A 15,627-nucleotide genomic window follows, 5' to 3' on the forward strand; every position below is an offset into this window, starting at 1 on the left:
GAAACTAGACTCTGCAAATTTGGAACATGGAATTGGCCCAAGGGAAAATCATAGTTAAATTAATCTCTTTCATAAGTTATTTTTCCCCTAAATTTTTTTAATGAGTTCAAAATCACTTAAATAGTTAAGCTCTTTTTGTTGATATTACTGAATCTGAACTTCAGAAAAATTAATACAACACTTTCAAAATTAATTTCTTTGATTAATTCATTCAATACTTACTATTTAAGCATTGAATGTTTACTGTGTGTAAACCACTATGCCAGGTATTACTAGTGAGGAAATACAAAAATTTGAAAGACAGTTATTCCTCTTCAGCAGATATTAGGGCAGACAAGATATGTACACAAATGATTACAATACTAGATAGGGTATCAGAAGTGTCATGTGACAGATTCAGACCATAAGACGCTACAAGATTCAGAGGAAGAAGAGACTACTTCCTACTAGGGTGATCAGGACAGTCTTCTTGGAAGACATGGAATTTGAACTAGAATTTGAAAAAAGGCTAATGATGGAATCTAGTTAGAGACAGAAAAAGAGAGCAGCTCAAGTAAATGTTCAGGGGGGGAAAAAAGATGTACGTTTAGGGTAGGTAAGCAGACCAATCTAGCTGATGTGGAGAATTTGCTAAAGGACAGCAGATGTCTGAAAGGTGGCAGTCTTGTCCCTTATCCCTCTCATTGCCCTCCATCCAAATCCTGTGTCTTGGGTTCTTGGTGAGAATAGCAATCGGTTCTCTTCCTCTTTCATCTTTTTTTTTAGTGCTTTCTCTAAAAGTGCCCTGAATTTATTATCATTACCTAACCCAGTTGCCCCAGAGAAGGAAAGGGAACAGAAAGACAAGAGACAGGAGGAAAACAGAAGAACCCTAAAACTCACTGGCAAATTGGGAAAGCTGGAAACACTCCAGAGCTGGGGAGAGAGTGGACCCATAAGAGGGATTAACTCTAATTTAATCCAGTCTGGCTACCTAGAGGATGGGTAGTTTAATTAACTCTAACTTTAAGAAAATGAAGACTCAGTCTAGTAGGGCAAATAGAAGACAGTTCTCACAGCATATGGATACATAGGGCATGGCACATAGGAAACTCTTACTAAATGCTTGATGACTGTCTAGCTAAGTAAATGGCCTAGAGTCATTCTGGTTCTAAGCATGAAAAAGTTGTACTGCTGCCACTCTTCCCTCCAGTGATCTACCTGCTCAACACCTGGCACCTTCTCCTGAAGAGAAGAGTATCAGCCAGGAAGGATAAGGTCTGTGAATGGAAGGAAAGAGCTGCTTTGGCTCCTCCATCTATCACACATCATGGGTTCTCCTCCCCATTGTTCTTCCAAGATAGCTACTCCATCTTCCCAGAAAATTGTGCCAGTTGGATAAAGGAAGAGGCTGACAATATATCTACTCATTCTGTTTGCCTGTATGAGCATGTGTGTTTAAATGGGTCCCACAGGCTGACCCTACCAAGCACCTACTGGCTATATTTGAGCAAGTCTCCATTTCCTATTCCCCACTCTCTACCAAAGGAGTAGCTTTCCACTCATTCCATATTTCACATAAAAGGGCTCCTTCATTCTATCTCTTTCTTTATCCTAGTCCCTAATCTGTGTTTGGGCCAACTGAGCCATGCAATGCAAATTAACCCAGGGTTGCTTAGAGAAAAAGAAAGAGAGGGAAAGAGTTATTCCTCTCAACAAAGGTACCTGTTGCACACAGGTGGGAGGGTTCTTTACTCCTTGTAAGTTGGATCCAGATTCTATAGGGTCTTTGATAAAAGGCTAAGGAGTTTCAGTTTTACCCTGTAGGCCCTGTGGAATGACTGAACGTTTTTGAGTAAAAGAGTGACTTTTTGAGCAAAAGAATGATGTGATGAAGGCAATGTTTTGGGATTAACTGGCAAGTGTTATGTATGTAGGGAAAGACTGAAAGCAGGGAAATGCTTTGGAGACTATTGTGACAATCTGACCACAACCTAGTTTCTTTCTGTACTTTAGAGCAGAAGTGTCAAATACACAGTGCCATCCCTTCTTCCCCCCAACCCTCCTGAATGCAGCAGAACCAGATTAAAATGTAATTGGTAAATATTTAACAAAATAAATAAAAGCACAATAAAACAAAGATTCTGTTAATGTGTAATTTTTCTGAGTCTTTATATATCCACAGGGCTCCTTATGTATGATTGGTTCAGTGGTGGAAGAGGGTCAACTTACCTGAAGACTTCAAAATATGTACATGCGGGGATACACATGCAAGCATGCGTGCACACACACACACACACACACAATGGAGAATAGCCAATGAGGACCCAGTCATTAGAGCATGATCTATGCAACTTGTCAGGAAAGACAAATCTGAGCATACTCTAAGGATTGGCCCATCATTGCCTAGCCTCCCCCACCACCACCACTGCCATTACATACATATTCAGTATCTAGAAGTTTACTGATCCCTGTAACACATAATGGTACCTCTATAAGGTAAAACCTAATTATACTCAAAGACCAGCTGCCAAAGAATCTACTCACTTCATTATGAAACAGAGAGGGCATTTTAAAATGTTTTAATTACCTATATTCAGCAGAATTTGATAGAGTTTGAAAAACTCACATTCTTCTGTGCTGGTTGCTATTTTTTTTTAACCTTTCCAAGCAATCATTACCCAAAAAAACCACAAGTAATTCCAATGAGAGAACCAGTGAATGAATAGCAGAGCAGGTGGGACACTCAGAGCCTGCAGCTGGAGGACTAAGTCATTCTTTTCACAATTAAGGAAGGCTTGCTTTGCTTCCCATTCCTCCTCCTGATACATTGCTTTCTCCAAGGCTTTGCTCAGCTTTGCCAGCTCTTCCTTAAGCCCAGCCACTTCTTTTTCCACTTTTCACAGACTTCACAAGAAGCTTGATCTTAAGGAAAAGCTACATTCAGGGCCAGCTTTTCCCACTCAGAAAGACTTATATTCCAGCAGACCACAAGAAGTATAGCTCTGATTCCAGAGGAAAAATAAACAGATAATTTGTCAAGTATCTATTATATGTGCCAAATACTGTTATGTTCCAAGGATTCAAATACAAGCAAGGCAATCCTTGCCCTCAAAAAGTTTGCATTCTTTTTTTTTTTTGCTTTTTGGAGGGGTGAAGGCAGGGCAATTGGGGTTAAGTGACTTGCCCAAGGTTACACAGTAAGTGTTGTGTCTGAGGCCAGATTTGAACTCAGATCCTCCTGACTCCAGGGCTGGTGCTCTATTCACTGTGCCACCTAGCTGCCCCCAAAGAGTTTGCATTCTAATGGGGAAAGACAACATATAAAGAGTAACAGAAAAGGGGCAAAGGGATAGATGAAAAGGAGGGTGGGAGTTTAGGTAGCATGGGAAGGAAATGGCCTAGAAGTGGTAAAGAAGACTGGACTAGTTCTTGGCAAGATAAGTCTAAAACTCACCTATCAATAAAGTCCAAGGCTGAGGAGGAATGAAAAGCAAGTTAAGCTTGGCTCTCAGAGAAAGAATGTATCTTCCAAGTTATCCAGAGCATTTGACAAATACACTTTTTTAGTAATATTACCATCTTATCATCTCATACCCATCAGATTGACTAAGATGATAGAAAAGGAAAATGACAAATGGTGGAGGGATGTGGGAAAATAGGTATAGTAATGTGTTGTTGATAGGGTAGTTAGGGGTGGCTAGATGGCACAGTGAATACAGCACAGGACCTGGAGTCAGGAGGACCTGAGTTCAAATCTGGCCTCAGACACTTAACACTTACTAGCCATGTGACCTTTGGCAAGTCACTTAACCCCAATTGACCTGCTTTACCCCCTCCAAAAAGCAAAAAATAAAAAAAAATAAAAGATAGGGTGGTGAACTAGTCCAACCGTTCTGGAGAACAATTTGGAACCATTGCCCAAAGGGCTATAAAATTGTGTAGACCCTTTGAGGGCAGCTAGGTTGTACAATGGATGGAGTGGCAGGTTTGGAATCAGGAGGACTCATTTTCTGAGTACAAATCCAGCCTCAGACACTTCCCAGCTATGTGACCCTGGGCAAGTCACTTAACTCTGTTTGCCTCAGTAATTCTTTTGTAAAATGAAGTGGAGAAGGAAATAGAAAACCACTCTGGTATCTTTGCCATGAAAACCCTAAATGGAGTCACAAAGAGTTGGACAGGACTGAAAAACATCCTAACAATGTATTCTTTGACCCAGTAATACTGCTACAAGGTCTATGCCTCAAAAAGATCAAAGAAAAAGGTAAAAGACACATATTTTAAAAGTATTTATAGTAGGTCTACATATGGTAGCAAAGAATTGGAAACTGAGAGGATGCTTATGAATTTGGGAATGGCTGAACAAGTTATGGTTTATGATTGTGATGGAATACTATTTGCTATAAGGAATGATGAGCTGGATAGTTTCAGAAAAACCTGGAAAGATTTATATGAACTGATGCAAAGTGAAGTGAGCAGAACCAATAACAGTAATTTTATAACAATAATCATCTGTGAAAGACTTAGCTACACTGATGGATACAATGATCCAATTCAACTCCAAAGGCCTCGCAACTTTTTTTATTTCTTTTTTTTGTACTTTGTTTATTTTTAGTTTTTAACATTCACTTCCATAATATTTTGAGTTTTAAATTTTCTCCCCCTCCTTCCCTTATCTCTCCCCAAGTGTAATGGCAAGCAAAGAAGTACTTAATGCCTTGTTTCAGCTTTTTAGTTGACACCTTGTTTCAGTTCAAGTTTCTTTTGAGCCTTGCCCATGATTGTATCAAACCTTTGTTAAGAAACAGAACTCCTGAACCCCACAACTTGTGAACCTCTGTTACTGACACAACAGGAAGGGGAGGGACTAATGACCATAAATAAGGAGCAGCCCAAGCTGGGAGAGAGCAGAACTGAGAAGAACTGAGCAGAACTGAGAAGAGAACTCTTGTGGTGGTAGAGTTGAGAAGGAGAAAACTTGTGCTTTGTCTTCCCAGAAACAGAAACTGTGAAGGACTTGAGGTGGACTGGACACCGTGAGCTTCAATATGGAAAGAGAACTGAACGAGTAACTGGACAAGGAGCTGGACAAGGGGCTGAGAACTGCCTGCCCTTGAATCTAGGTGACAGGTAGATTCGGGAAGGAGCTGGGACCATGGAAGAGGAACCATGGAAGCTGAGAGCCAGCCTCGAGTCAAGATGAAAAGACCTCTTCTTAGGTACTTAATGCTGACTGAGAAGATTATGATTGACTGTGACCTAGGGGGTAGAGAACTTTGACCTTTGCACTTTGTGTCCCTTAAGGAAGCCTACTCCTTAAGGATGGTTGAGTTAAGGACTTATTGAATGATATCTTTTGTTTAAAACTATGTGGCCACTTTAGTAATAAATTGTTATGTCATAACATTGTGAATGTTGTACTTTGGTTTCTGTGAATGTTTTGCTTTAATTTACTGCTGAATAAATAGAGAGTTCACTGTACTATGTAATTAGAACCTTAAAGCTGTTCACAGCAGCAGTCCTCTGGAAAGCTGCTCGTGCTTGGCATTACACCAAGACAGCATGCAATCTGATACAGATTCTAATTACAAATTTTTATCAAAGGTATTTTTACATTAATCATAATGTATAGAAGAATTATAACTAATAAGAGGAACTATGAGAAAGAAGAAACAAAACAAAACAACAAAAGAACAGGAGAGCAAATCAGCATTCAGATTCCAAAGTTCTTTCTCTGGATGTGGATAGCATTTTCCATCATGAGTCTTTTGGAATTGTCTTAATTCCTCTCATTACTGAAAAGGGCTAAGTCTGTCATGGTCAGTCATCACACAATGTGGCTGTTACTATGTATAATGTTCTCCTGGTTATGCTTATTTCACTCAGTATCCGTTCATGTAAGTCTTTCCAGGTTTTTTTGAAGTCTGCCTGTTCATCATTTCTTACAGCACAATAATATTCCATTATATTAATATGCCACAACTTGTTCAGCCATTCCCCAATTGATGCATATCCCCTCAATTTCCAATTCTTTGCCACTACAAAAAGAGCTGCTATAAATATTCTTTTTACATGTAGCTCTTTTCCCCACTTTTATAATCTCTTTGGGATAAAGACCTAGAAGTGGTATTGCTGAACCAAAGGGCATGCACAGTTTTATAGCTTTGGGCATAGTACCAAATTGCTTTCCAGAATAATTGGATCAGTTCACAACTCCACCAGCAATGCATCAGTGTTTCAATTTTCCCACATCTTTTCCAACATTTATCATTTTTCCATTTTGTCATGTTAGGTAATCTGATAGGTGTGATGTGATACCTCACAGGTATTTTGATTTGCATTTCTCTAATAAATAGTGATTTAGAGCATTTCTTTCATATAACTATAGATAGCCTTAACTTCTTCCTCTGAAAACTGCCTGTTCATAACCTTTGACTATTCCTTTATCAATTGGAGAATGACTTGTATTCTTATAAATTCAACTCAATTCTGTATATATTTTAGAGATGACAAAGGTCTCATAATTTATACTGCTATCCACCTCCAGATAGAGAACAAGTAGACTCCAAGTGCATGTTGAAGAATATTTTTCCCTTTATTTTTTAGCTTTTTTTTGGAATATGGCTATTGTACAAATATATTTTGAACAACAACTTCACATGAATAAGTAGTGTGTATCTTACCATCTCAAAGAACAGGAGAGGGGTGAGGGGGGAAGAGAATTTGGAACTGAAAATATTTTTTTAAAGTAAATATTTCCTTGTATTTGCATAATGCTAAATACTTTTCTAAGCACTTGCACACTATCTCAATTGGTCTTTACAATAATCCAATGAGGTATGTGGGGTAGGTAGTGCTATCTCCATTTTGTAGATGAAGAAATTGAGATTAGACATGTGACTAGCCCACAGTCACATAGAAAGTTAGCCAAAAATATAGAACTCAAACCTTCTGACTATGAGACCAGTGTCATTTATTCTACATTTCACTGGGCAAGAAACGAAACAAGATTGTGTTGATTCTGGTATGCATCATATATCTGTAAAATGTGATACCCCTGTTTCAGAATCTTCTGGAATTTAGCCCACATCACTTTGCCTCATACTGAGGTTTGAATTAGTATGAAGAATTAGCTCTTCCTTCATTTTTTTCAGGTGATTCTGAAGAAGCTAGCTGTAATACACCTTAAAGAGAAAGCAGATGGGTGTTATGATCACTCAAAGAGTAGTTGGTCTTTCCTTTCCTATCAAAACATGTCTGCAGTGATAGCACTTTATATTTCTGTTCTAAAATTGCTTCAAGTTCTATTTAAATATTTTTAGAAGTTACTTTTTATAAATTTGAGTTCATAACCCCAAGAAAGCAGGGTTGCAGATTTTTTTAAAGAAAATTAAATCCTATATTGGGGTTATTGCTAAGGGATCATTTAATGCAAATTAGGAATAATGCAAGCTCTACCTCCAAAGGGCAAAGAGTTATGGTTAGCAGGTACAACTGACTCTGTTCTTCCTGGGGGAAAAAGAATACCACCTCAGGAATTCAGTGAGCAAATTCAGATAGCAACCTATCATATCCTCATTCCTTTATTCCTATAAACAGTGGCAAGAAAAATGTGCAGAAGGAGCAGAAGAGTAGCCAAAATAACTGCTGGCAAGAATTTCTAGAACAAAATGTAGGTTAATCAAAAGGCAGGCATTAGTTTGCCTTTATTAAATACAGTTAGTTGTCTCTTTTCCTAGATTGATGAACAAAAGCAAACACTCTCTTATTCAGCACTGATGAGTATCAATAAATCATTGCAGTACTGTAGTTATAAATCTGTCTCCCTTCCCAAATCCCCTCCCCACAAAAAAGAAGACTTTCAATGAAAAGTAGAGAAATTTATGATGCTTTGGAGAAATTGATCTATCCAAGCTAGGGGAAAATTAGGGTTAATTAAAGTAATAATTGATAAGAATTAAGGCTTAGGGAGATAGGTGCCTAATTGTACTCAGGTGATTATCTTATTCCAACAATATTGTAGTGATTAATAATGCTAGTTCTCCTTAGCTGTCTCAATAAAGCTATCTTGACTACAAGGTCATATAACCCAGACACCACCATCATTTGATAGGAGCTATTCAAAGATGCAAGCCAAGTACCTAAGAGTAAATAAGTGCCTGCTTGAGGGCTGGCCTGAACCCAAGCTTATCAAGTGAAAGCAAACACTGAATACTCTAACAATTCATTATTAATAACAATAAGGATGGGGACTAGATCTGTGATCTCATTGATGTAGGAAACTTCTATGATAATTTCTTGAAGTATGATGTCCAGATTCTTTTTTTGATAATGGCTTTCAGGTAGTCCAATAATTCTTATGTTATCTCTCCTGGATCTATTTTCCAAGTCAGTTGTTTTTCCAATGAGATATTTCACATCTATTTTTTTTCATTCTTTTGAATTTATTTGATTGATTCTTGATGTCTCATGGAGTCATGAGTTTCCACTTGTCCAATTCTAATTTTTAAGGAGTTCTTTTCTTCAGTTAGACTTTTGGCCTCCTTTTCCATTTGGCCAATTGTACTTTTTAAGGAGTTGTTTTCTTCAGTAAATATCTGTATATATTTTTCCATTTTTTTGTACTTCCTTTATTAAACTGTTGACTCTTTTTTTCATGATTCTTTTGCATCACTCTCATTTCTTTATTTTATTTTATTTTTGATTTATGGAATAAAACAAGCATTTCCATAACAGCACAATAAAAAAAAAAGATGATTGTACATTAAACTGCAAATCTCCTATGGAAAACTTGCTATTCTTTTCAAATATACAATGAAATTCTCATGTAAATTTCTTTTTTTCTTCCCCCTCCCTTTCTGCCTCCCACCCTAGAGATGGCTACCATTAGACACAAATAGGTACATTCACACCCACACAATTATTCTATACATGCTTCTATTTATCATTTATTTCTCTGGCTGCAAATAGCATCTGAATTCATATGTCCTTTATAGTTAATTTGGGTATTTAAAATAGACAAAATAATTTATTCACTCAAAGTCATTCTTAAAACAATAAAAAATTATTTCTTTTCCAAATTTGTCTTGTATCTTTTTTATTTGGTTTTTTAAAATCCTTTTTGAGCTCTTCTAGGAGTTCTTTTGGGGTCTGAGACCAATTCACATTTTTCTTTGAGGCTTTGAATGTAGGCATTTTGACATTGTTGTCCTGTTCTGACTTAGTGTCTTGATCTTCTCTGTCACTATAATAATTTTCTGTGGTCAGGTTCTTTTTTTCTTTTTTGCAGATCTTTTCCAGCCTATTTTGTTACATTGAAAGTTGAGCTCTGCTTCTGGTGTGGAAGGAGCAGCTGTCCCAAACTTCTTGTGCCTGAGGCTGCAGGCCCTGATTGCTTGTTTGGTGCTGCACAGGGACCACAGAGTGTCTCGCCACTTGCCTAGGGCTGTCCTAAGGCCATGGGGAATCTGACTGCTCCCTTGGTGTTGCACTGAGGCCCACAAAGCAGGGGGGCAGGGAGATGCCATACTGGTGCCTGGGGTGGGGGGTGAAATCTGGGTGCTCACTTGGTGCTGCACTGAGGCTATGGGGAAGGGCTGATCATTTGCCTGTCCTGCAAAGAATGGGGGGTGTGGAGGTGTAGTTAGTACTCCACTGGTACCCATGGAAGCGGGGGGGGGTGGTGACTGGTGCTGCACCAGGCTACAAGGGAGGGCTAGCTAGCTACTTGCCCAATGCTGCCATGGGGCCGTGGGCCCTCAGTCACTGACCTGCACTGGGGCTCAGGGCCTCCCCCAGACTTGTTGAGGCAGGGTCTGATTCTGGCTTGCCAGCCCTGAACTATACTCCCCTTTTACCCAAGTAAGACAGACCTTTCCTGCTGACCTTATATATCCCCAGTGAGATACCCACAGCAGCCACTATGAATATGCAAGTGTATTTCCAGGGTAAATTCATAAAACATAAATAACTCTCTTCCTCAAAGGCAAAACCAAGACATTTATTCAGATACCAGAAATCCAATTCCACCATGGTAACAAAGAATTTTATATACATCACTGATCCAGGAAGCACCAACATCCTTAAGCTCCACGAGGCCTCTCCACAAACAAGCTCCTCTAGGCAAAATGCCTCCTTCTCTCACTCATGCTAGCTGCTCTGCCTCTCCCACCATGGGCTCCATGTCACTCAAGCTCTGTGTGACTCAGGCTACACTTTTTTCACCCCTTTTTTATTGGTTCTGACATTCCAGAATTCATTTTGAGGTGCTATTTTATAATTGTTCGGAGGTGAACATGGGAGCATTCAGGCAATTTCCTGTTTGCTCTGCCATCTTGGCTCCCAGAAGTGATATAGAAAACTTCTAGATGAAGAATTTCCCTCTACTAATTCAGATTAGCAACTGCTCTGCAAATTACAGTGGCGAGGAAATGCCCATAGCACTTACAGAATAAGGGAGTTGCCCATATTCACACAACCAGTGTGTGTCAGTCGCAAGAATTGAGCTCAGCTGCTCCTGGTTCTGAGTCAGGTCACTAACCATTATACCATCCTGCAATCCAAAATGAGAAATGCAAACCATCATTTTTCCAACTTTCACTTTGGAAGTTCTCAAAGATATTATTAATTCACTTCTTGTAATAGTTTTACCCATGAGATAAACCCAGAGTAAAATATGGCTGTAACCTATGACACAGAAAAAGTTCTGGGCTTATTTGGAAGAAGTTCAACTTAGGAAATTTCATTGTGCAATATTTTTTGCTGTGCCCCACCTAGAACTTCCCTTGGGAACATCAGAATCTAGCTTGTGTCTAGATAAGGCCCTGTGCTCCCAGGTAAGTATCCAGATGAGCAAGACATTTAATAGAGGATAGGATTTACTTAACCTGAACAACAACATAAAGAATCAAACCCATAAATAGCCAAGACAACTTTCCTTCCCTCTCTGATGGGTCTCTACCTTTCACAGGGATCTATAAAATCCTCCAGGCTTACCTGAATGGGGCCAGACAAAGGAAACAACTTGGGGTTGCTAGAAATTTAAAAACCCACACTTTTGGTTTGTCCTACATCTCAGGTACATACACAGACATATGTGTGTTTATGTATGTAAGTATATATCTAGTTATATGTAGATATATAGATACATATATTATATACAGTATATTATATATGTATATGTAGCACATTATATATATATACACATATATATATTTAGAGAGAGAAAAGAAGAGAAGAGAAAACATAGAGAGAGAAAGAGAGATAAAGGAGAAAGGGGGAAGAGAGAGAAACAGAAAGGGAGGGAAAGAGACAAAGAGGGGAGAGAAAGATGCGGAGAGAGACACAGAGAGACAGAGAATGAGATTCTCCTGCCCTGGCTGGGATGGGGAAAGTAGCTGACTAATTCACAGGTTCTCTAGAACATATAAATTTCTCTATCACTGAAGCGCAAGGACTATTTGTTCTTCCACGCTTTGGCTCTATCTCTTCTTGTTCCACAGTTCTGGCTCAGTTGACACAATTGGCCCCAAAACTCCTCTGCTTTGTCCAGAAACCTCTGCACTGGGTCTAAGAAGTTTGGTTCAGGAACCCCTTTGCTGGTCCAGGAAATCCCTCCACTACTAATGTTCTGTTATACCTGACTCCAGGTCTTATACTTCCCACTTTGGCTCAGGAACTCCCCCAACTCACTCCACCTCTGGCTCCATCTACTATCATCCCAGGGACACATGGCGCCATAGAGCACATGGTTCCCTGGGGGTAGCACATGGATATGAAGATATGCAGATTACCCCTCGAGAGTACTGAGTCTTTGTCTCTGCATACTTCCTCTCTTCTATCTTCCTCTAAAATATGGTTTTTCGGTTTTTCTGTGTGTCTCTGCTTGTCATTTAAAGGACTGAGTACAAAGATGAAACAATGAGGATGACCAGGAGTATAAACTGAACTTGGACTAATCGATCCTCTTTAATGAGGCATTACCACATGGGAAGAACCCAGGGCCAGGTAAGAATACACCTAACCAAAGAGCTAATCTTGTTAAGAGGATGTAATCCTTGGTTAAGGAGATATCAAATACCAGAGCAAAGTCTTCATCAGTGAAAGAAACAAGAGTCCAGAAAAAACCTTGCATATACTTACTTTGAAAATAATAAAAATGCTTTGCATTTACTTGGTGTTTCAGGGTTTACAAGTCACTTTACATCTGTCATCTCATTTGATCCCCACAAGGATGCTATTTTATTCTTATATTAAAGATGATAAAACTAAAGGCAGAGAGAAGTTAGGTGACTTGCCTAAGGTCAACACAGCTAGTAAAGGAGGATTTGAACTGAGGTCTGTTCCTACTGCCAAGTCCTTTGCTCTATGCACTATATCACCTGGCTGCATGATTGCTTCAGCATTATTACCATTATTCTCTTCACATGTAAGCACAATAGAAGTAGCAAAGATTTAGGTCACAATTGTTGTTATAGTAGAGTTGTTTCAATCCTGTCTGACTCTTAATGACCCCATTTGAGGTTTTCTTGTCAAAGATACTAGAGTGGTTTGCCATTTCCTTCTCCAGATCATTTTATGAATGAGGAAACTGAGGTAAACAGGGTGAAGTGACTCGTCCAGGGTCACACAGCTAGGAATTGTCTGAAATCAAATTTGAACTCAGGAAGATGAATCTTCCTGACTCCAGGTCCAACACTGTAGCCACTTCACAGCCTAGAACAGTATCTCTTTTAATATAAATGACCCTTGCTTAAGACATCCTAAAAAAGAGGAGTGAGCAGAGAGTGGCAGGGATTCCTGAGGGATCAAAGAGAACTAGGTGTATATGCACTAGTGGGGTTTCTCCATAGACTCCTACTCTATATCTTAATGAAGGTTCTGCTCTCATTTCACTCTCTCCCATTTCCATTAATAACTTTGGGCTTCAGTTCCCTTTACCTAATGTCTTCCCTAACCCAATACATTTCCAATTCAATTCATCTCTCTCTCTTACTAAGCATTCTACTACCGGCTATTCCATGAGAGTTGGATATCAAACACACAACCAAACCGACACCTTCGTGACAGACATCTTAGTGTCTATGCTTCTGCCTCCAGCTTCCAACATCTCAACATGGCATTGAAATCCCTCGTGGATATTATTTGGATGCTCACTCCAGTGAAATTGTAGCTAAGGAGTAGCACTTGGCACAGTGCTTAGCACATAGTAGGTGCTTAATAAAAGCTCATCAACTTGTGGTCCACCCACAAGATAGATCCAACCCTAAGATTGTTGTCAAATTGAGACCATCAAAGACAGAAGAGAGAGTTAAGATTCTCCATGGTTGACTTCGGATTAAACTTGTGTGAGCCTAATTCATCCTTCTTCCCCCAGTACCCTCTATCTCCCAGCCTCATTTTTGCACTGTCTCTCTCTCTCTCATACTTAGACTGTCCTCCTCCCTCTTCCCACATCTCAAAGAATCCCTTTGTTTCTTCAAGATAAAACTCAGGCACTACATCCTGCATGAAGCCTTTCCTGACTCCTCTATCACACCTCCTTCCTAAACTACCTTGGATTTTGTATTTATTTTCTTTTTTTTATTCTGTATATACTTACATAGGTACCTGCTTCCTGTCTCCAAAGCATACAAACTCCTTGCAAAAATAATTGTTGCATTCTAGCATTTAATTCCCCCAGAATCCAGCACAGGACCTTTCAGATAGTAGGAACTCAATAAATATTTGTTGATAGATTTATTGATTTCTGAGGACATACATGTCAATTTGTAAACTGGAAGAGCTATTTCCCAAGAGATTCTCTAGATGGGTCTGTTCTCCTGACACAAGAAAGTGGTTTGCTTCCAGAAAGGTGTTTACTCACCTTGAAATGAGACCTGATCTGTAACCACCTGATCTTAGACCTTCCAGTTCATTCAGTACTGTGTCTATTGGCAAAAAACTTCCAAAAGGTAATGACAATCATGATTGGGGTTTTTTAAGCATTGACTTTGCTTTCTCAAAGTGCTTTGTATTATCCATGTTTAGAAGAGTACTGTTGATGGTGGTTTGGGTTGTGGGGGTTGGAAGATTGCCTAACAGTTGTGCTTTCATAGGTATTTTAAGAAACACATTCATTCCACCCACTCTTCTATGAAAACACCCTGTAGCTTTCTGGTTACCTTAGTGATTCCAAAATGATATTGGTTCTGGGTGAAGGGAAAGGAAGGAGGCTGGCTGGGAGCTCTTCGGCCATTTTCCTATACCCATGATTTTCCTACTGGAAGGGCACTTGGATTCAGGGTCCAATACCTAAATAAACAGAGTGAATTATTGACAGAGTGGATGGATAGGTAAAGATGAAAAAAGAAGTCTTTTCCTTCCATAATTCCAATTTCCATGAAGCTCATTATAATCAATTTTCATATAACCTTAGAATTATAATGAGGATAATGATAATAATTATTCATATTTTATGTACTTCACATATTTCAGGATGCTTTCACATATACTATCTCATTCAATCAATGCCTTTTTAAACCTTAGCATGCTGTATTAACATGAGTTACTTTTATTATTAAGGTAGGCACTCAATATATCTAAGTCTGAATATTAACTGAGTGAATAAATTAATTGAATCCTCTCATGTAACCCTAGTAAGACAGGTATTCTATGCCCCTTTTACAAAGTGGGAAACAGAGTCGGAGAAATTAAGTGACTTGACTAATTGGGAGTGAGCTAGAGCCAGTTTTTACTAGTTCAAGAGAGACAATTGTTAAATGTTCAACATGAGCATTTACTCATACCTTGAAACATAAATGCTACAAATCAAGGTTTGATTTTTTTGTTTTCTAGACTTAAGAAGGTGATAGGAAAAAAATGTTAATAACAGAATAACTTCAAAGTTTGTGGTGGGTTTGGAAAGTTAGCTATTAAACTTATAGCAGCATACCCCTACTTAACACTGACAATGAGTCAGTAAGTCAGGATTGGAACCTCAGCATCCTGACACCTGGTCCAGTGTTCTTTTCACTATATTTTGCTGGATTTCCAAGGCTTCTTTTTTATTGTTAAAGCCCAAAATGATGCCCATAAATTTAAATACTCAACATCAAGCAAAAGAGCCTCTCCAGTCCCTCTTGTCAAAAATTTTCCTTCCATGTATTCAGGGGCCTTCATCCTTTCAAGGTCCCTTAAGCACTGAAAGACACAACACTTAATGTTACACAAAATCTCACAGTCAACTCCTCCTCTGTACCGCATACATTTTCATATCTATAAGCCCACTGTCCTTTAATAGAGATTTAAAGATAATGCAGGTGTCACAAGGCCTTTCTGTTCTCCTTAGCTCTTCCTAGCTCACTGACTAATAATATCTGACACAGCCTCTAATCACAGAGACTAATAGGAGATTGCTACATTATACCAAAGTCAAATCTTTCAGAGGTGAGCCAGATCATTGGTCCATTCCCACAGAGCCAAAGCATGCATGCATACCCAGCTCTCTAGAAGGTGCCCCAATCCAACAATTACTGGGTTCTCCCTCTTAACACTGATATAGGAGGCTTTGGGAAAGGCATTCTGATGATATAGATGATAAATTTTAGAATCACCCAAAAGGCCTTGTGCTCCCGTGCTAGCACCCAGGGGAACAAGACACTGATT

The 15,627-nt window shown here is 39.0% G+C and overlaps 1 protein-coding gene across 1 annotated transcript in view; it reads right to left on the bottom strand.

Annotated features, from left to right (window-relative positions):
• MYH15 (myosin heavy chain 15) overlaps nucleotides 1-9,647 on the bottom strand; it is a 100,578-nt gene extending 90,931 nt beyond the window's left edge. Inside the window, 5 exon segments of the mRNA XM_069069910.1 lie at nucleotides 2,724-2,873; nucleotides 2,875-2,953; nucleotides 2,955-2,984; nucleotides 7,038-7,080; nucleotides 9,296-9,647. Coding sequence (XP_068926011.1) covers nucleotides 2,724-2,873; nucleotides 2,875-2,953; nucleotides 2,955-2,984; nucleotides 7,038-7,080; nucleotides 9,296-9,647 — 654 coding nt within the window.
• Between the last annotated feature and the right edge of the window lie 5,980 nt (nucleotides 9,648-15,627).

Source organism: Petaurus breviceps, unplaced genomic scaffold, assembly GCF_028583685.1.
Source record: "Petaurus breviceps papuanus isolate PSGF00001 unplaced genomic scaffold, PetGlider_PUasm1.0 90792, whole genome shotgun sequence".
Classification (NCBI taxonomy): Eukaryota; Metazoa; Chordata; class Mammalia; order Diprotodontia; family Petauridae; genus Petaurus; species Petaurus breviceps.